The sequence below is a fragment of the Trachypithecus francoisi genome, unplaced genomic scaffold (genome assembly GCF_009764315.1).
Source record: "Trachypithecus francoisi isolate TF-2019V2 unplaced genomic scaffold, Tfra_2.0 Lachesis_group5, whole genome shotgun sequence".
NCBI classification, from domain to species: Eukaryota; Metazoa; Chordata; class Mammalia; order Primates; family Cercopithecidae; genus Trachypithecus; species Trachypithecus francoisi.
Window position 1 is genome coordinate 140,557,425 of NW_022681470.1, and position 22,149 is coordinate 140,579,573.

The 22,149-nt window shown below is 42.9% G+C and overlaps 1 protein-coding gene across 6 annotated transcripts; it reads left to right on the forward strand.

Moving 5' to 3' along the window:
- Positions 1-2,259: 2,259 nt before the first annotated feature.
- Positions 2,260-18,381, forward strand: ZNF699 (zinc finger protein 699). Of its 6 annotated transcripts, XM_033197170.1 has the most exons (7): positions 2,260-2,735; positions 2,977-3,136; positions 7,274-7,326; positions 9,880-10,006; positions 14,396-14,506; positions 14,905-15,088; positions 15,445-18,381. In XM_033197170.1, exons 2-7 carry the CDS (start codon positions 3,031-3,033, stop codon positions 16,901-16,903), a joined length of 2,040 nt encoding a protein of 679 aa, XP_033053061.1. In that variant the 5' UTR covers positions 2,260-2,735; positions 2,977-3,030; the 3' UTR covers positions 16,904-18,381. The 6 variants fall into 6 exon arrangements, with proteins under 6 accessions (XP_033053061.1, XP_033053062.1, XP_033053064.1 ...); XM_033197171.1 differs by lacking the exon at positions 2,977-3,136; XM_033197172.1 differs by lacking the exons at positions 2,260-2,735; positions 2,977-3,136 and adding an exon at positions 5,387-5,985.
- The last annotated feature ends 3,768 nt before the right edge of the window (positions 18,382-22,149 follow it).

Sequence of the window (22,149 nt, forward strand, 5' to 3'; positions counted from 1 at the left end):
GTGGGGAAAAGAACGAGAGATCAGTTGGTTACCATGTCTATATAGAAGGAAGTAGACATAAAAACTCCATTTAGTTCTGTATTTGAGATGCTGTTAATCTGTGACCTTACCTTCAACTTTGTCCTTGCAAGAGACATGTGCAAAGGTGACTTAGGTTAAAAGGATTTTGGGCGGTGCAGAATGTGCCTTGTTAAACAAGTGCCTAAAGGCTGCTTATGGTTAAAGGTCATCAACATTCTCTTAAATCTCAAGAAAGAGAAAAACATTGTCTCCTGCCCCTCCCTGGGCAATGGAACATCTCGGGTAACGCCCATTGTGCGTTCTGTTACTGAGCAGGAAGGAGAAAACCACCTTTAGGAATAAGGTGGGGCTTGCTGGAGCAATACTGCTAAAAGGTTTATGGAGATGTTCGCATATGCATCTCAAGGCACAGCATTTTCCTTTAAACTTATTCATGTCACAGGATTTTTGTTCATATGTCTTACTGCTGATTTCCTCCCTACCATAGTCCTATTGTCCAGTCACTCCCTTATCTTTTTGATGGTAAAGATAATTGTCAATAAATACTAAGGGAACTCAGAGACCGGGCCGGCGTGGGTCCTCTGTAAGCTGAGCGCCGGTCCCCTGGCCCCGCTTTTCTTTCTCTACACTTTGTCTCTGTGTTTTATTCCTTTTCTCAAGTCTTTCGTTCCACCTAACGAGAAACACCCACAAGTGTGGAGGGGCAGGCCACCCCTTCAATGGAATACTACGCAGCAACAGAAAGGAACAAACAATAGACATTCTTCACTGTGAATCAAGAATATGACATGACTAATCTGAAATGCATTGTGCTCTGTGAAAAGCAGAATGCTACATACTGCGTAAGACATTTTTGGAAAAATAAACTGTAAGAAATATTGCAGGAATTCATGATGAGGGAAAAGTTTGACTAAAAAGAGGCAGCACTACAGAATTTTTTGGAGGACTGAGAATAACCGTTTACTTTCATCATGGTAGTGGTTATGTGATGTTAACAACACTGCTATGGGCCGGGCACGGTGGCTCACACCTGTAATTCCAGCACTTTGGGAGGCCAAGGTGGGTGGATCCCCTGAAGTCGGGAGTTCGAGACCAGCCTGACCAACATGGAGAAACTCCGTCTCTACGAAAAATACAAAATTAGCTGGGCATCATGGCGCATGCCTGTAATCCCAGCTGCTTGGGAGGCTGAGGCAGGAGGACCCTTCGAACCCAGGAGGCGAAGGTTGCAGTGAGTTGAGATCACGCCACTGCACTCCAGTCTGGGCAACAGAGGGAGACTCTGTCTCAAAAAAAATAAAAAATAAATAAAAAATAGCTGGGTGGGGTGGTATGCGTCTATAGTCCCAGCTGCTTGGGAGGCTGAGATGGGACAGTCACTTGAGCTGGGGAAGTCAAGGCTGCAATGAGCCACAGTCGCGCCACTGCACTCCAGACTGGGAGATAGATTGAGACATTGCCTCACAAAAAGAAAAAGAAACGAGTTATACATATTAAAACAATGAAAAGCATAGAAAATATTCATATTTGATGTTCCAAGTAATAAACTGACAGCTATCAGAATTCAGCAAGTTTCCAGGTAAAAGGTTGCATTTAAATAATTATCAATGACTTCCCTCTACATGAGAAGTTATCAATACAACAATGAAAGGGAAAACTGAAAGGCCCAAAAGGACTGAGTGAATGGAAAGGAGAGTCTGTTTCATATTAGAGTTGCAAATTAATGTGTCCTGTGTACAGGGCTGTAGCAACGTGGAGGATAGGTACAAACCCGATTGATGAGCATCCTGTATCCGTGGTGGCTGAGGACCTGGATGGGAAGCCTCAGCCTTAGCCCCATCCCTAGGCCTAGTCACTTAAGCCCCGCCCCGCCCCTAGCCCTCGTCTCCACCCACTAGGAATTTCAACTAAGCCTCCCTCCCAATCTGGTTCCACCTTTAGCTCCGTCCCTTGGAGTATTTAAAAAGCCACGCCCCTAGGTCTGGTCTAGCCCCAGCTCCGCCCGTCAGGCCGAGTCATCCAAGTCCAGTCCAGGGTTCTGTTTCTTCTCTGTTTACTCTCAATCATGAAGAAATAGGATTTCTCACCCACTTGCGGCTGGAACCAGCCTTCGCGCTCCTTCGCACCCTGCTCCTCCCCGCTCCACCCCCTTCACCTCAAGTCCCGCCTCCCGGGCCCCGCCCCATACACCGTTTGCAGCGCCGAAAGGGGACTCTAAGTGCGCTTCTGCGCATGCGCGAATCGGCAGCCATGTCACCTTGCCACTCCGCCAGCGTTTGAAGAACATTTTTGCCTCCGTCGGCTTCCTGTCTTGCCCTGCCCCGCCCCGCCTGCACCGGGTCTGGTCCGCGGGAGACTGAGGGCTGGGCTTGAAGATCGGCGGTCTAAGGGTTGCCTCCCCGTCATTCCCTGCCCAGACCCCGTGCCCGGGGCCTCCCGCCGCTGCGGCGCCTCCTCGGAGAGCCCGGGTCAGCTGCCCCTGCGGCTGCGGCTGGTCCCAGACTCACTGAATCGGGAACTCTGGTCTGGGTCCAGAAATCGGAGTGATTCTGATGCAGGCGAGAGTTGGAGAACGAATGTCGTAGTTCATCAGCCTCCGAAAGCATCCTTTGCTCTCTTTCCAGAAAGGAAGAGCATCTGTGCCATTCGGGTCTCAAGGACAAGCGCCTGAGCCTCGTTCTCTGTGAGCTGATCTGTGTATCGCGGCGAGTCGGGTGAGCACGGGGTGACATTTGCCTCGGCTCGGTCCCCTCCTGTGCCCTCTTTATGCATTAGATAGTGTTTGTGCCAGGCGCGGTGGTTCACGCCTGTAATCCCAGCACTTTGGGCGGCCGAGGTGGGCGGATCGCTTGAGCCAGGAGTTTGAGGCCAGCCTGGGCAACATAGCAAGATCTCGTCTCTACAAAAAAAAAAAAAAAAAGCAGTAAAATAAAAGGTGCGCTCCTGTGTTCCCAGCCACTCGGGAGGCAGAGGTTGCAGTGAGCTGAGATCGCATCACTGCACTCCAGCATGGGCAATAGAGCGAGACCCTGTCTCAAAAAAAAAGAAAAGATTGTATTTGGTCTCTGGATTTTACACTCTGCCTATGGACATCAGTTTGATACATTATATTCAGGTAAAAGTGAACTGATGCTTTTTGTCATTAATGATGCATTTGAATCATTTATTTATAGATTGGTTACATTTCACACAGAAAATTTGGTCATCTGTCAGTTTCAATCTTTTCCCTTTTTATTCCTTGCAGTTTCCATTTCTTTTCATTTCTTTACTGCACTTGCCAGGACCTCCAGTAGTGTCTGACAGAATAGCATATAATTTACATCCTTGTCTTCTTTCTGATTCCAGAAGGAATTATTCTGTCATTTCACCATTAAATAGGATGTTTGCTGCAGGTGTTGTAGTTTTTTTTTTTTTTTTCCTTTCTTTATTCCTATTTCTTTTTAGAAAATAGGAGTCTCCCTGTGTTGCCTGGGCAGGTCTCGAACTCATGGACTCTCCGCCTCCCAAAGTGCTGAAATTACAGGCGTGAGCCACTGCACCCGGCCTGACCAGGTTTTAAACGCTGATTTTTTTTTTCTTTGATTAGTGGATGTAATCAGGTTTTAGATCATTGCTGGAAAGTTGTACTACTTTCTAGAAATGTATTGATTTCCTGTGCATCTTCATATTTATTCCTTAAATTTTTTCTATATTCTCCTTATGATAGCTGTAATTATGATTCATTCTTGTTCATAATTTTTGTTGTTGTTCTTTAAGCCCTGTTGGTCTTAAAATTGCTGAGTTTGTTGCCGGCTGTGGTGGTGCACATCTGTAGTCCCAGCCGGTGGGAGGCTAAGGCAGGTGGATCGCTAGAGCCTAGGAAATAAGATCAACCTGAGAACATAAAGAGAGTCTGTCTTAAACAATAAATTAAATTTTAAAATTTTTTTTAAAAGCTGAGTTTGTCAGTTTCATTAGTTTTTCTTTTTGCAACGGATGCTTTTTTTTTAGCTTTTCTAATTCTGTTTACTATGTTTTAAAAAATATTATTTTGTATTTTCTTTCTAAACTTTTATGCTAGTCTTTTTTTTTTTTTTTTTTTTTTTTTTTTTGAGACGGAGTCTCGCTCTGTCACCCAGGCTGGAGTGCTGTGGCCGGATCTCAGCTCACTGCAAGCTCCGCCTCCCGGTTCACGCCATTCTCCTGCCTCAGCCTCCCAAGTAGCTGGGACTACAGGCGCCGCCACCTCGCCCGGCTAGTTTTTTGTAGTTTTTAGTAGAGACGGGGTTTCACCGTGTTAGCCAGGATGGTCTCGATCTCCTGACCTCATGATCCGCCCGTCTCGGCCTCCCAAAGTGCTGGGATTACAGGCTTGAGCCACCGCGCCCGGCCTTATGCTAGTCTTTATTCAACCTCATATATCAATAGTCTAGCCTATTAATACCAATTTTTTTTTTTTTTTGAGACAGAGTCTCACTCTGTCCCCCAGATTGGAGTGCAGTGGTGCAATCTTGGCTCACTACAACCTCGGCCTCCTGAGTTCAAACAATTCTCTGCCTCAGTCTCCCAAGTAGTGGGGATTACAGGCACCTGCCACCATGCCCAGCTAATTGTTTTGTATTTTTAGTAGAGATGGGGGTTCACCATCTTGGCCAGGCTGGTCTTGAACTCCTGACCTTGTGATCCACCCGCCTTGGCCTCCCAAAATGCCGGGGTTACAGGCATGAGCCACTGTCCCTGGCCAATACTGATTTTTTTTCCTCTGGGAGTTGATAATGCTTATAAATATATAATAGATGTACTAAACCTTCTGAAATTCCAGCATTATCTGAAACAGTTATTTTAATTTTCTGCTTCTACCCTGCCACATTACCTGCCCTGACTTGCTAAAGATAAATATGTTATGTGTCTCCTTATCCCTATAATGTATACACTTTTTATATAGCGTGTATCTCTACCTGATGTATTTTGTTTACTTAGTGTCTTACCCCAAAATATTATAACATTCATTTACTTCAGGATTTTTCTTTTTTTTTTTTCTATGCCTTATTCCTTGTGACTTCATGTAGTAAGGTCAGGATAAATGTTACCTAAATAAATATGAAATGAAGGAGGTAAGGGCTATAAGGGAAGCGTCATTGCCCAAGACATAGGCCTTAGGAGAAGGAGCTCAAAGATAGCATATTTGATTATTTATTTATTTATTTTGAGACAGAATCTGGCTCTGTCGCCCAGGCTGGAGTGTAGTGGTGTGATCTCGGCTCACTGCAACCTCCGACTCCTGAGTTCACACAATTCTCCTGCCTCAGCCTCCTGAGTAGCTGGGACTACACCTGTGCACCACCATGCCTGGCTAATTTTTGTAGTTTTAGTAGAGACTGGGTTTTGCCATTTTGGCCAGGCTGGTCTCGAACCCCTGACCTCATGTGATCCTCCTACCTTTGCCTCCCAAAGTGCTGGGATTACAAGCAAGAGCTACCACACCCAGCATATTTGATTAGAATGCTTCACTTGTCCACTCTCCATAGTGCCCGACAGGGTTCTAGGCTAAATCCTGGTAAAACTAGGGAATAAGGGGCTTAATAACAATTAAAATTTAAGGTATGTGTTCAGAAATGTACTCACGGGGTGTTTGGGTTTTGAAGACAAATAGGCCTGCATTCATACCCTGCCTCAGCAGCTGTCTAATGGGTTAATATTGAACATGTGGTTAATTGAGTCTTTCTAAGATAACTCTAAACTGGTTATAATAATATTTGAATTGCAGAGCTTCTGTGAGAAATATTCTAAAATGTGGCCATTTCTTTGCAAAGTCATTCTCACATCAGGGTTGCCCAGCTGGCATATATTGTTACTAATACAGTGAAGAATGTTACAGTTTTTTTATTGGCTTTTTAAAATGCTACTTGTTCCATTGCAGTGGAGGTAACTGTTAATATTTCCTTGTTTGAAATTTGTGAAACAGCCCTGCAGATACCACATCAGGTCTGACACAGGTCAAGTATTTTTGTGTTTGTTTTTTTGAGATGGAGTCTCGCCCTGTCACCCAGGCTGGAGTGCAGTGGGTGATCTCAGCTGGCTGCAACCTCTGCCTTCCGGGTTCAAGCGATTCTCCTGCCTCAGCCTCCTGAGTAGCTGAGATTACAGTCGCGCGTCACCATGCCTGGTTAATTTTTGAATTTTTAGTACATACATGTTGGTCAGGCTGGTCCTGAACTCCTGACCTCATGATCCACCCACCTCGGCCTCCCAAAGTGCTGGGATCACAGGCATCAGCCACCGCGCTTGGCCAAGTAGTCTTATTCTGCTACTCCTGTACTGTGCAGGCAAATTTAGCATGTTTGTCACAACATAGCGGCCTTCTCTACCTCCTGCATATGGAATTCAATAGGCTGATGCTCTGGCAGGCGCAGTGGCTCACGCCTGTGATCCCAACACTTTGGGAGGCCAAGGCGGGCGGATCACGAGGTCAGGAGATGGAGACTATCCTGGCTAACACGGTGAAACCCTCTCTCTACTAAAAACACACAAAAAAATAGCCAGGCATGGTGGCGGGCACCTGTAGTCCCAGCTACTCGGGAGGCCGAGGCCGGAGAATGACGTGAACCTGGGAGGCAGAGCTTGCAGTGAGCTGTGAGCCGAGATCGCACCACTGCACTCCAGCCTGGGAGAAAGAGGGAGACTCTGTCTCAAAAAAAAAAAAAAAAAGTTGATGCTCTTTCTCAGGTTTTGGGGACCCTGCAGCTCATGGGGGCAGGGGTAGTGGTCTAGGGCTGAGCAGCAAAGCCTGTTAGCCCACCAAGGGGTGCAGAAGTAAGAAATACTGGGAGTGGAACTCCCAGAAGCCTGGCGTATAAATCATTGCTTTCTTGAATTTGAGACAGGGAGTGTGTTTATTCATGTTGTGGAAGATATTCCCGGATACATTTTATACTTTTTGTTATCATGGGCAAATACACAACCAGACTTTTCTAGTCTTCAGTTAACTTACAAAATAGCACTCTTAACCTCTTCTTTATGATCAGCAAGAACCAGAGCAGTGTTTTCTATCTCTAGGGCGAGGTAAGGTTGTTCCACTTTCCCACAAGAGCAGCGTATATTTGCGTGTGTGTGCGCGCGCGTGTGTCTGTGTGTGTGTTGAGGGGAGTTGTTACTTACAGTTGATGGGCTGCAACTATCCAGGCTCATGAGTGTGGGAATTTTGGGGAGGTCTGGCTTCTCATGTTATCTTCTTTACTTTTAACTTCTCAATATCCTGCTTTTCTTCATGAAGTGGACATGGAGGAGGAAAGAACAACTGTTGAATTACAGAAAAATAGCATACAGGTAAGTAAAAGATAATAATTGTCCAAAAGAATATTTCCATTGCACCAGGTCTCCCTCAGTGTTTTAGAGCACAAGTCAGCATTCTGTTTCTATATTGGACCACATAGTATTTTAGGCACTGAAGGCCATGGTGTTTCTTTTTTCGTTCGAGATAGAGTCTCGCTCTGTGCTGGAGTACAGTGACACCATCTCAGCTCACTGTAGCCTCCAACTCCCTGCTTCAACTGATTCTCCTGCCTCAGCCTCCCCAGTAGCTGCAACTACAGCCATGTGCCACCACTCCCGGCTAACTTTGTATTTTTAGTAGAGATGGGGTTTCAACCATGTTGGCCAGGATGGTCTTGATCTCCTGACCTTGTGATCTGCCCGGCTCGGCCTCCCAAAGTGTTGGGATTACAGGCGTGAGCCACTGTGTCTGACTGGCCATAGTGTTTCTATTGCAATTCAGCTTTGCCATTTTAGTGCAAAAGCAGCCATAGACAGTACATAAACACATGTTTTATTGTGTTCCAATAAATATTTATGCATTCAAATGGCAACTTGGATATAGTCCATGTGCCATAGTTTGTTGACTACTGGCCTAGAATACAAGGAAGTATGACCAGCTGTGGGCCTCGCTTCAAAGTTGTGATTGTGCAGGCTCCTGGGCCTCTCAGGTTTGTAAGAATGAAAAGCTTCTATTCTCTCAGTGTATTTGTATTCATTAAAACCCCATCTAGATTTGACCCTGTGTTTAATGTTGTAGTGATTGCTATGGTGGGAACAAAGTAACAGGTGAAGTTATTTCTGTAGTAAGGAATTGATGATGTCAATGTGGAAACTATTTCATTTCCAGAGCATTTCTTTCATTTCTTCAATATACTCTGGACTTTTCTAGGCCATCGTAAGACTGGCATTGGTCACCATCTATGATATTGTGAAATACATATTTGGGGCTGGGCACGATGGCTCACACCTGTAATCTCAGCACTTTGGGAGGCTGAGGTGGGCAGATTGCCTGAGGTCGGGATTTCGAGACCAGTCTGGCCAACATGGTGAAACCCTGTCTCTACTAAAAATACCCAAAAAAAAAAAAAAATAGCTGGGCATGGTGGCATGTGCCTGTAATCCCAGCTACTTGGGAGGCTGAGGCAGGGGAATTGCTTGAACCAGGGAGGTGGAGGTTGCAATAAGCTGAGATGGTGCCGCTGTACTCCAGCCTGGGTGACAGAGCGAGACTCTGTCTCAAAAAAAAAAAAAGAAAACAATTTGGTTTTCATCCTGTTTCCTAGCACAGAGTTCCTAAAAACCCTTGTAATCTCTGGAGCAATAAGAGGGTGTTTTGTGTGCTCATGAGTGGGTTGGGGTCTGGAAGCCCCTAGAGAGCCTCAGAATGGGGGCTGGTTCAGAAAGACGCAGGCAAGATCAGAGGATTGGGACTTAAATCAGCCATGCCTATGATGGAGCCTCCTTAAAAACCCAAAGGACTGGCTTGAGGAGCTCGTGGATAGCTGGATGTGTGGTGGTTCCTAGAGGGTGGCATGCCAGGGGAGGGCATGGAATCTCTGTGCTGCTTCCCACAATACCTTGGCCTGTCCATCTCTTCATCTGGCTGTTTTATCTGTGTACTTTGTAATGTCCTTGGTGATAAACCAATAAACATGTTTCCCTGAGTTCTGTGAGTTGTTCCAGCATATTAATCGAACTCAAGGAGAGGGCAGTAGGAGCCCTGATTTTAGCCAGTCAGAAGTGTAATTGACAGCCTTTTAACTTGGGATTGGCATCTGAAATGGGAGGCAGTTTAATGGGACCTCCTGTGGAATCTCCAGCTCTTGGAATCTCCAGGTAGACCGTTTCAGAAGCAAATTGTAGGATACCCAGCTGGTGTCCACTGGGGAATTGCTTGGTGTGTGTGGAAAACATCCCCCACACATCTGGTGTCAGAAGTGTTCTGTACAGTATTGAGTGACTGTGTAAAAGGGTAGGAAAAACACTTTGTTTTTTCCTAGCTCATTGGCATCAAATTGTGGGGAGATAAATTTAGTGTTTTTGTTTTGTTTTGTTTTGTTTTGTTTTGTATCCAGGCTAGAGTGCAGTGGCATGGTCATGCTCACTGCAGCCTCCACCTTGCGGCTCAAGCAATCCTCCCACCCACCTCAGCCTCCGGAATAGCTGCCACCATAGGCACACGCCACCACGCCCAGCTGTTTTTAAAAAAATTTTGGTAGAGACTGATTCTCACCATGTTCTATTGCCTAGGCTGGTCTTGAACTCTTGGGCTCAAGTAGTCCTCCTGCTTTGGCCCCCCAAAGTGCTGGGATTACAGGCTTCACCCAATTTGCCTGGCAATTTAGTATTTTAGAAGTATTAAATCTACAAGCAAGGATTTGATCAATAATGAATTATGTATAGATAGAAAGAGAGATTTGTTGACTGAGTCCTAGAGTAGATGCTGGGATCTTCTGAACTTCCTATGAAATGACTCTCATTTCCTCGATGTTGTCAGCCTCATCTGTCCTCTTATATACATTGGAGGAATTGTACCTTTCTGATAGAATTTGTGGTATGTTTTAGGACTCAGTAGTCTTTGAGGATGTGGCTGTGGACTTTACCCAGGAAGAATGGGCTTTGCTGGATCTTGCTCAGAGGAACCTCTACAGAGAGGTGATGCTGGAAAACTTCCAGAACCTGGCCTCATTAGGTAAGAATGGCAAGATTCTTTCATATAGTTGTTTAGAAAGTTATTTTATCTCACTAAATTGACTTTATTCTAGAATTTGGGCTGAGGAATGGGAAGACATTAATAAGTAAGACAGATATGGTCACTGATCCCAAGGAACTTACAGTCTAGTGGCTTAGCTATGAAAATAAACACCTGGGCTGGGCGCGGTGGCTCACGCCTGTAATCCCAGCACTTTGGGAGGTCGAGGTGGGCAGATCACCTGAGGTCGGGAGTTCGAGACCAGCCTGAGCAACATGAGAAACCCCATCTCTACTAAGAATACAAAATTAGCCAGGCATGGTGGCACATGCCTGTAATCCCAGCTACTTGGGAGGCTGAGGCAGGAAAATCACTTGAACCCAGGAGGCGGAGGTTGTGGTGAGCCAAGATCACACCATTGCACTCCAGCCGGGGCAACAAGAGTGAAACTCCATCTCAAAAAAAAAAAAGAAAGAAAGAAAATAAACATCTGTATATTGAACTGATGCTCTTTTTTGTGGTTGAAAGCCTTGAGGTTTATTAAGTATCGAAAGTGTGGATATAAACCTCAGCAATCACTATAGGACGCAGGGAGGAGGTTTGTAGTTTGGACATTTTGAGGATTTTACTGCTATCTATGTCCTTTACCCAAAGACTACCAGAACACACCTATAGTTAAACAAGTTGGGTTTATTTTGCAGTGCAGCAAGCAAGAATACATGTGTCTTGCATGTCCTAGTAAGAGGGTGTTAGAAAAGACCTGTTATAGGATTTGTGCTTCAGTTGAGTGATTTGGGGGTGGGTCTATGGAAGCAGGCTGTATTAGTTTCCTAGACCTTCTGTAACAGAGTATCACACACTGTTGGCTAAAAACAACGGAAATTTTTTCCTTCACAGCATTTCTGGAGGCTGGGTTTCTGAAATCAAGGGATCAGCAGGGCCATGTTCTCTCTGAAGGCTCTGGGGGAAAGACTCCCTTTTCTCTTCCTGGCTTCTGGTGATTGCTGGCAATCAATGGCATTCCTTGACTTATAGATGCATCATTTCATTGTCTGCCTTCATCTTCTTCCCTACGCCTAAGGAAGAGACTTAGATTTCTAAGTCTCTTTCTCCTTATAAGAACACCAGTCATTGGATTTAGGACCCATCCTAATCCAGTTTAACCATGTCTTAACTTGAATATATCTGTAAAGACCCTATTTCTAAATAAGGCAACATTCTGAGGTTCCGAGTGGACTTCTCTCTCTGTTTTTTTTTTTTTAAGCAGGCTTTATTATTATTTTTAGAGCAGTTTTAGGTTCACAGCTGAATTGAGTGGAAGGTACAGAGATTTCCCATATAACCTCTGGCCCCCCACATGCGTAGCCTCCTCTAATAACAACATCCCCCACCAGAGTGGTAAATTTGTTTTAACTGATGAAGCTACATTGACACATCATCATTGCCCAGAGTCCATCATTTACATTAGGGTTCACTCTTGGTATTGTACATTCTATGGGTTTGGATGAATATATAATGACATGTATCGAGCATTATAATATCATACAGAATAGTTTCACTGCTGTAAAAATCCTCTGTGCTCTATCAATTCATCCCTCCTTCCTTCCCACTTAAATCTTGGCAACCACTGATCTTACTCTCTCCATAATGTTGTTGCCTTCTCCAAAATATCATAGAGTTGGAATCATGCAGTATGTAGCCTTTTCAGATTGGCTTCTTTCACTTAGCAATATACATTTAAGATTCCTCCATGTCTTTTCATGGCTTGAGAGCTCATTTCTTTGTACTGCTAATATTCTATTGTCTGGATGTACCACCGTTTATCCATTGACCTACTGAAGGACTTCTTGGTTGCTTACACGTTTCGGTAGTTATAAATAAAGCTACTGTGAACATTGGTGTGCAGGTTTTTATGTGGACATAAGTTTTCAACTCCTTTGGGTAAAAGGAATGCAATTCAGTTGCTGGATTTTTTTTTTTTTTTTTTTTTTTGAGACGGAGTCTTGCTCTGCCACCCAGGCTGGAGTGCAGTGGCCGGCTCTCAGCTCACTGCAAGCTCCGCCTCCCGGGTTCACGCCATTCTCCTGTCTCAGCCTCCCGAGTAGCTGGGACTACAGGCGCCCGCCTCGTCGCCCGGCTAGTTTTTTGTATTTTTTAGTAGAGACGGGGTTTCACCGTATTAGCCAGGATGGTCTCGATCTCCTGACCTCGTGATCCGCCCATCTCGGCCTCCCAAAGTGCTGGGATTACAGGCTTGAGCCACCGCGCCCGGCCAAGTTGCTGGATTTTATGGGGTAAGAGGATGTTTAATTTTATAAGGAACTGCCAAACTGTCTTCCAAAGTGGCTATACCATCTTGCATTCCAACCGGCAATGAATGAGAGTTCCTGTTGCTCCTCATCCTCACTAGCATTTGTTGAATGTTCAGGATTTTGGCCATTCTAATAGGTGTGTAGTGGTGCCTTGTTTTAATTTGCATTTCCCTGATGACTTACGATGTTGAGCATCTTTTCGTATGTTTATTTGCCATCTGTATATGTTCTTTGGTGAGGTGTCTGTAAAGCTCTTTGGCTCATTTTTTTTTGGTCTTTTTTTTTTAAAACGTTGAGTTTTAAGAGTTCTCTGAATATATATATTTTTTCTGTATGAAATCTGATACTGTCTTCATATATTTTTGATAACAGTTCCTTCTCAGATATGTTTTTTGCAAATATTTTCTCCCAGGCTGTGGCTTATCTCTCTATTCTCTTGACATTGTCTTTCGGAGGGCAGAAATTTTTAATGTTCATGAAGTTCAGTTATTGATTCTTTGTTTTATGGATCATGCTTTAGCATTATATCTAAAATATCATTGCCAGGGTGTGGTGGCACATGCTGGTAGTCCCAGTTACTTGGGAGGTGGAGGCTGGAGGATCACTTGAGTCCAGGAGTTTGAGGCTGCAGTGAGCTATGATCACACCACTACTATAGCCTGGGTGATAAAGTGAGACCCTGTCTCTTAAAAAAAATTAAAAATGTCATTGCGAGACAGAAGGTCATCTAGATTTTTCTCCTGTTATCTTCTAGGAGTTTTCTAGCTTTGCATTGTACAGTGAGGTCTGTGACCCATTTTGAGTTAACTTTTGTGAAGGATCTAAGGCCTGTGTCTAGATGTATTTTTTTGCTGGTGGATGTCCAGTTGTTCCAGTACTATCTTTTCTCCATTGTATTGCCTTTGCTATTTTGTCAAGGTAAGCTGACTTTATCGGTGTGGCTCTGTTTCTGAACCCACTGTGCTTTTCCATTGATCAATTTGAACATAAATTTTGAGGGGACGTTGTTCAGCCTAGTGACACAGGGCAGTCATTTTAGATTGGTTGCTGACAGAAAGTGAATAGTATTGCTGGTTGCTAACAGTATTATTCAGTAATACTCTATTATTGAGTATGTTGTGGGTGGCATAAAGTCTTCAGACAAAATTATGAGGCAACCTTGTTTTGTTTCTTTTTTTTTTTTTTTTTTTTTTTTGAGACGGAGTCTCAGTCTGTCGCCCGGGCTGGAGTGCAGTGGCCGGATCTCAGCTCACTGCAAGCTCCGCCTCCCAGGTTTACGCCATTCTCCTGTCTCAGCCTCCCAGTAGCTGGGACTACAGGCGCCCGCCACCTCGCCCGGCTAGTTTTTTGTATTTTTTAGTAGAGACGGGGTTTCACCGTGTTAGCCAGGATGGTCTCGATCTCCTGACCTCGTGATCCGCCCGTCTCGGCCTCCCAAAGTGCTGGGATTACAGGCTTGAGCCACCGCGCCCGGCCGTTTTGTTTCATTTTATCATGATTTCAGAATAACTTTATCCAAGATTAGTATTTTGTGAGATTATTTATATTCAATAGGAGAACAAAATGTCCTCGTTGTGACTGTCTGACCAGCTTGGAATGATATTGAGGTTTAGGTGTGAACATTAGATCAGTTCTGTATGTCAGAGGCTGCTTCCTCCTGCCACCTCTCCTTTTTTTTTTTTTTGAGATGGAGTCTCGCTCTGTCGCCCAGGCTAGAGTACAGTGGCACAATCTCGGCTCACTGCAACCTCCGCCTTCCAGGTTCAAGCAGTTCTCCTGCCTCAGACTCCTGAGTAGCTTGGATTACAGGCGTGCTCCACCACACCTTGCTAATTTTGTATTTTTAGTAGAGATGGGGTTTCACCATGTTGAAACTGCCTCGGCCTCACAAAGTGCTGGGATTACAGGCATGAGCCACTGCGCCTGTCCTGTCACCTCTCCTTTAAAAAAAAAAATTGACATTGTGTTGCAGTTAAACTCACAGAATATCAGAAGACTAAAGTTTTGTTTCTGTCTCATGGAAATGTTTGTGATTCTTCATTATTTTCCCTTGTGATATGCCTTTCTGCTTGTGCAGGGTATCTGCTACACACACCCCATCTGATCTGCCAGTGGGAACAAGAGGATGACCTGCAGACAGTGAAGAGAGAACTTATCCAGGTCATCTTTATGCGAGAGCACCAGGAAGGCAAGAATCCTTGGGAGAAACTGCTTTGGTTGGGGGGAAAATATCAACTTAAAATCAAAAACAAAAATGAACTTTGTTTTATATGAGGAAGCTCATCTTCCACAGATATCTCAGATGACTATTTTGACTTTTTATCAGTCCTGTCACATTTTCCTTGTTCTTGGCGAAGACCTTCCACGTTTCCTCTTTGTAAGGTAGCATTTGGTCATGTGCATTCTATCCAATTTCTGTTTTGTTCTCCTAATACTATCTTAGTTATGTTAGTTTCAATCTTCATAGAATTATTTCTTAGTTAATTGCTTACCATTCTGACCCTTGGGCCTATTAATGCCAAAGTCCTGAAAAAGCCGCTCTGCAAAAAGTCTTGCTCACAGAAGCTTTCGCTTTTTCTGTTTCAGGTTTTGAGACTCAACTTAAAACGAATGAATCAGTTGCTCCACAAGATATTTGTGGAGAAAAAATATCCAATGAACAAAAAATAGTAAGATTCAAAAGGAATGATTCTTGGTTCTCCACTTTTCATGAAAACCAGGAGTCCTGTGGTATTGATGATCAGAACAAAAGCCATGAGAGACATTTGAGGTGAGTGCCATTCGTGAGAAAGAGAAAGTGTCTCAGGAGAGAATCTTAAAGTCATGAAATTTAAGAAATATGTATATATTAACAAGCCTAGATCAAAGATTGTGGTTTGAGAAAGAATTTTCGTGAGTTAATTTTTTTCCACAAATGAGACCGAGATTTTGAATGTTTGACACATACTTCAGTTGTAAACAATTATCAGAAAAATCCCGTGAGTCAATAACTGGGTGACCGTATTGGCTATGGTAGAACTCTCTGTGAAAACTTTCAGCTTATAACTTGACAGAAGGGCAGAAAACATACATTCACTGAAATTGGTAGACATTTGTTACTAATAATGTGTCTTTTATTTTTAAAAGAAATCCTATGGTAGAGAACATCTATGAATGTTGTGAAGAAAATCAAGATGGACAGACTTTCAGCCAAGTTCCAAATCTTGATTCACTCAAGAGAAATACTGAAGTAAAATCCTATGAATGCCATGAGTGTGGAAAGGCCTTCGTGGATCATTCATCCCTTAAGAATCACATCAAGTCTCATACTGGAAGCAAACCCTATCAGTGCAAGGAATGTGGGAAGGCCTTCCATTTTCTTGCTTGTTTCAAGAAGCACATGAAAACCCCCACTGAAGAGAAGCCCTACGAATGTAAAGAATGTACCAAGGCCTTCAGTTGTTCCTCATTCTTTAGGGCACATATGAAGATTCACGTCGGAAAGACAAATTATGAATGTAAGGAATGTGGGAAAGCTTTTAGTTGTTCTTCATCGCTCACAGAACACAAAAGAATTCATAGTGGAGATAAGCCTTATGAATGTAAGGAATGTGGGAAGGCCTTCAGTTGTTCCTCCTCACTCTCCAAACACAAAAGAATTCACAGTGGAGATAAGCCATATGAATGTAAAGAATGTGGGAAGGCCTTTAGCTCTTCCTCTCACCTTATAATACATATAAGAATTCACACTGGAGAGAAGCCTTATGAATGTAAAGAGTGTGGGAAGGCCTTCAGCGAGTCCTCAAAACTCACTGTACATGTGAGGACACATACTGGAGAGAAACCCTACAAATGTAAGGAATGTGGGAAAGCCTACAATTGTCCCTCCTCCTTAAGTATCCATCTAAGAAAACACACTGGAGAAAAACCCTATGAATGTCTGGAATGTGGAAAGGCCTTCTACCTCCCCACTTCCCTTAATACACATGTGAAAAATCAAAGTCGAGAGAAACCCTATGAATGCAAGGAATGTGGGAAGGCCTTTAGTTGTCCCTCGTCCTTTAGAGCACATGTGAGAGATCACACCGGAAAGATACAGTATGAATGTAAGGAGTGTGGGAAGACCTTTAGTCGTTCCTCGTCCCTCACCGAACACCTAAGAACTCACAGCGGAGAGAAGCCGTATGAATGTAAGGAATGTGGGAAAGCCTTTATTAGTTCCTCCCACCTTACAGTACATATCAGAACTCACACTGGAGAGAAGCCGTATGAATGTAAGAAATGTGGGAAAGCCTTTATTTATCCCTCAGCCCTTAGGATCCACATGAGAACGCACACTGGGGAAAAACCCTATGAATGCAAGGAATGCGGGAAAGCCTTTCGTCATTCTTCATACCTTACTGTCCATGCAAGAATGCACACCGGAGAGAAACCCTTTGAATGTCTGGAATGTGGAAAAGCCTTCAGTTGTCCCTCATCCTTTCGAAGGCATGTGAGAAGCCACACTGGAGAGAAGCCCTATGAATGTAAAGAATGTGGGAAAGCCTTTGTTTGTCCTGCTTACTTTAGAAGACATGTGAAAACTCACACTAGAGAAAACATATAAATGTAAGGAATATGGGAACGTCTGCAAAGCTTCAGATCCTAGGCAGCTTGTGAGATCTCATACTGTGGAGACACACTATGAATGTAAGAAAGTATGAAATTGTTGCTCATCGTTTTGAAGATTTGAGGACACTTTAGAGAAACCCTGTGTATGTAAATCATGTACTGAAAACTTTATGAACATTGCTTATTATGTATAAGAAAATTCATACTAGAAATGAAGATCAGTGCCTCATCCTTAAAGTAGACTGCTGGCTCTTTGATTACCAGTGTTTTCTGATAGGAACATTTAAGGTGATAAATTTACCTTTTCAGCTCCAGCCACATACCTTTTAGTATGAGGTGCTTTAATTTTGGTTCTGATGTAAATACGATTTCCATGACAAAATCTTTTGGATCCATGGAGGATATGAAAAAATTTTTCTGTATAGGCAGGAGTGGTCTTTTTTTAAAAAGTGGTTTCTAATTAATGTTCATTGTTCTTTAAATGGGTAGTCACTATAATATTGACACTTTGGTTTTTGTTGTTTTGTTTTTAGTCTACATGGCAGATAGCAGAACTTGCCCACTCAATATTTTTCTTCCTATTCTTTTTCCTAAGAGACGTTGGAGTTTCTGAGATGATCAATTTTTACTGTTTAAAGCTTTTATTGTCTAGTGAGTAATTTCAGCAGAAATTAATTTAATATACTATTTTTATATTTTATTCTTTGTCCTTGCTCGTGGCTGGGAATTGGATTCAGTGTTTTGAGTGTAAAAATTGTATTACATTAACTATATTTCCCAAAATCACTTTTTTCTCCAGTTCTAGGTTAGACTTGTCTCATATAAGAGTTTGTATGAGATTTGGAAGGCATAAGGGAAGAAAAAGCCATTATGCTATGTTTAGTGGGGCCATCAGACAGGGAGACAGATGTATAAAGGCCTGGTGACCTCTAGTTTTCAGCTCATTTTTTGGATTATTGGACTCATTGATCAATATTTGCTCAAAACTGAATGTTATAGCCGGGCATGATGGTGCATGCCTGTGGTCACAGCTACTCAGGAGGCTGAGGCAGGAGGATCACTTGAGCCCAGGAGTTTGAGGCTGCAGTTAACTATGATCATGCCACTGCACTCTAACCTGAGTGACAGAGTGAGACCCTTTCTCAAAAACAAAACAAAACAAAAAACCGAACATTAAATGCTTGCTTGACTTCAGTGTCCTCTAAGGCAGCATCTCTACAGCTATCACCATATACAACTTCTTGGATTTTCTGGCAAGCTCTGGCATTGCCATTTTGCTTGTGTTGCAGTCTGTCTTACACAGTCCAATCGCATCATGTTGCGCTATTCATGGGGAAAGATGGTTTTGCAAGTCTCAAAAGCAAGAGCTGGCCGGGCGCGGTGGCTCACGCCTGTAATCCCAGCACTTAGGGAGGCCGAGGCGGGCGGATCATGAGGTCAGGAGATCGAGACCATCCTGACTAACACAGTGAAACCCCATCTCTACTAAAAATACAAAAAATTAGCTGGGCGTGGTGACGGGCGCCTGTAGTCCCAGTTACTCGGGAAGCTGAGGCGGCAGGAGAGTGGTGTGAACCCGGGAGGCAGAGCTTGCAGTGAGCTGAGATTGCGCCACTGCACTCCAGCCTGGGCGACGGAGCAAGACTATGTCTCAAAAAAAAAAAAAAAAGCAAGAGCTGTGGAGAGTGAGGGCAGTTACCCTTGGTAATTGAGGTAAGCATCCACAGGGTGTCACCCTGTTTAAATGGAGGAAGATTTATACTTCAAACCTTTAAACAGGAAAGATTTTACTGCCTTTTTTTTTTTTTAATGTAAAAAGATGAATTGCTTCAGGTACCTTTAGCTACAGTATTATATTTTCCCTTTAAAAGTATAACTGTACTACTAGATATTTTCCCTCCTATTTTCCCTTTAAAAGTGTAACTCTACTATTCCCCTTAATTGCTTTTTATTTTGTTACACATACACTAACATGCATGAAGTATGCCAATCTTCAATGTACAGCTTAATGAAATTTCATGTCTGTATATGTCCTGGTAAACAGAGAACATTTCCAAGACTTTAGGAAGTTCCTTCATCCTCTTTCTCAGTGATTAATTACTCCACAAGGCAACCACAATTTTGACTCTTACTATAATTGACTTGGTGTGCTTGTTCTTGATTTTCACCTAAATGTTAAAATACAATATGTACAGTTATGTGTTTTGGCTTCCTTTGCTCAACATAATGTGTAGTTTGACTTTTAACTGTTCTTTTGATAGATGTATGGGCTTATTTATCTTGGTAAGTGCTGTATGTGCAGGAATGAATTTTCTGAATCATAGGGTAGACTTTAAGTTTAGTTTTGGTAGGTATTCCAGTTTCCAAAACATATTGACTCCACCAATAATCCCCAAAACAATGCATGAAAGTTCTAGTTGTTTCACACACCCGTCCAGCACTTTCTGATTGTAGTCATCCAGCAGAGAGTGTGCATTTACCTGATGTGTAATGATTTTGAGTACTTTTTGACGTGCTTATTGGCTATTTGGATTTTTTTTTTTTTTTTTGTGAGGGCACCTGTTGAAACATTTCACGCATTTATGGTGTCTTTTCTTTTTTTTCTTTTTCTTTTTTTTTTTTTTGAGACAGACTCTTGCACCTAGGTCAGAGTGCAGTGGCGTGATCTTGCTCACTGCAATCTCTGCTTCCTGGGTTCAAGTGATTCTCCTGTCTCAGCCTCCCTAGTAGCTGGGATTACAGGCATATGCCACCACACCTGGCTAAGTTTTGTATTTTTTTTAGTAGAGACAGGGTTTCACCATGTCGGCCAGGTTGGTCTTGGACTCCTGACCTCAGGTGATCCGCCCACCTCAGCCTCCCAAAGTGCTAGGATTATAGGCGTGAGCCACCACACCCAGATTTATGGTTCCTTTTTTTTTTAAAAAAAAAGTGAAGGGCTTCCTTCTGGTTACTTGTCCTTTATTGTATGTATGTATATCTATATCTAGGTACACATGCATAGATATGTATAAACCATGTATCATATATTACATATATACACAAAATATGTATATTACATATACATACATTACAGATAATGTTTCCCAATCTCTGTCTTGCCTTTTTATTCTTTAAAGGGAATTTGTTGGTTTAAATAATTTATTACTAAAAAGTCCTTGGGTATAATGAGCTTCAGGCATGGCTAAATTCAGGGGCTAAAAAAATGTTATGTAGTTGAAATCTGTCTCCCTGTCTTGGCTGTGCATCCTCCTGCATTAGCATTTCTTCCAAGCAGGTTGTCTCTTCATAGCAGGCCCCAGAAATTCTGGCTACTTTCTTCCCAGCTTAAAGTCTCAGGGAGAAAAAGAATGATTGTCTTTTTGAACAGTTCCAATATGATGATCAGAATTGAATCTAGTTGGCTCTGACTGGCTCACCTGCCCACTGTACTCTAGTCACTGGCCTGGGGAATGTAATACTCTCATTTGTTTAGGGTTCGTGCCCATGCTTATCCAGAAACTGGGTTAGAGTCTGCACTGACTGAATCATAGGGTCCTAGCAGTTTGGGGGCATATGCAGAGGGGAGGAGGCAGGAGTGGGCAGGTAGGATCTGAAAGCAGTGGTAATACTGTTAGCTGTTATGCTGGTCTTAGCAGCATGTGGGAACTGTGAAGTCTGGGAAATCAGCCAGGGTTAGGTAGTTCCTAGACAGCATTTTAGAAAGGTCAGGTATCATCCGTTAACATGTGTTTAGCTTGCTAAAGATTGCTGCTCGGCCGGGCACAGTGGCTGACTCCTATAATCCCAGCAGTTTGGGAGGCTGAGGCAGGCGGGTCACCTGAAGTCGGGAGTTTGAGACCAGCCTAGCCAACATGGTGAAACCCTATCTCTACAAGAAACATTAGCCAGGTGTGGTGGCCTGTGCCTGTAATCTCAGCTACTCAGGAGGCTGGGGCAGGAGAATCACTTGAACCCGGGAGGTGGAGGTTGCAGGTAGCCAAGATTGTGCTAGTGCACTCCAGCCTGGGCAACAGAGTGAGACTCTGTGTCAAAAAAAAAAAAAAAAAAAAAAGGCCGGGCGCGGTGGCTCAAGCCTGTAATCCCAGCACTTTGGGAGGCCGAGACGGGCGGATCACGAGGTCAGGAGATCGAGACCATCCTGGCTAACATGGTGAAACCCCGTCTCTACTAAAAAATACAAAAAACTAGCCGGGCGAGGTGGTGGGCGCCTGTAGTCCCAGCTACTTGGGAGGCTGAGGCAGGAGAATGGCGTAAACCCGGGAGGCAGAGCTTGCAGTGAGCTGAGATCCGGCCACTACACTCCAGCCCGGGAGACAGGGCGAGACTACGTCTCAAAAAAAAAAAAAAAAAAAAAAAAAAGATTGCTGCTTAATCTTTAATGAGCATAAAGATCAACTTGAGATCTGACACCTGTTTAAGAATTATTTGTCTGGACCAAGATAATGAATCTATTCTCCTATGTTTCCTTCTAGATTCTTTATTGTTTTTTAATGTAGGTCTGTAATCTACTTTGAATAATTTTTTGTAGCGCGTGAGATGGGATCAAGGTGTGTGTATATAGATTTATCAAAGAGACCATGGTTTCCTCTCTGCTTAGGCGATCTCTGCCCCTTGATTCATTTGTCTTTTCTTGCATCAGTAGCATACGATCTTAATTTATGTTGCTTTGTAGAATTTTTGGAAATCTGGTAGTGAAAGCCTTCCAACTTTTTTATTTTTTAAGATTGTCTTGCCTTCTCTGTTCCCCATGTTTTCCAAATTAATTTTGGAATCTCAGGATTAATTTTCACAAATGAATCTTTGGTACTATGCCTGTAATTGCATTGATTTTGTAAAATAACCTAAGGATAATTGACATCTTTATAATATCGAGTTTTCCAATTGATGAGTATGGTATAATTGTCCATTTACCTAGGTTGTCTTTAACTTTTCTCAAGAGTGTTTTCTAGTTTTAATTGTAGAAATCTTGATTTGTTTAATTTATTTCTAAGTATATTTTGCTTTATATTTTTTATTTGTTTTTCAGTGTTTTTGGCTAGTACATAGAATTGCAATATCTTTTTGTATATTGACTTTAAAGCTGGTGACATTTATAAATTCAATTATTTATTCCAATACTTTGTGGATTATTTTGGATTTTCTATATATATAATCCTGTTAATACCAATAAAAGAAAGTCTTACCTAATTTCTAAACTTTATTTTTTGCTAATTTTTCTTGCCTTATTTCTTTAGAGTA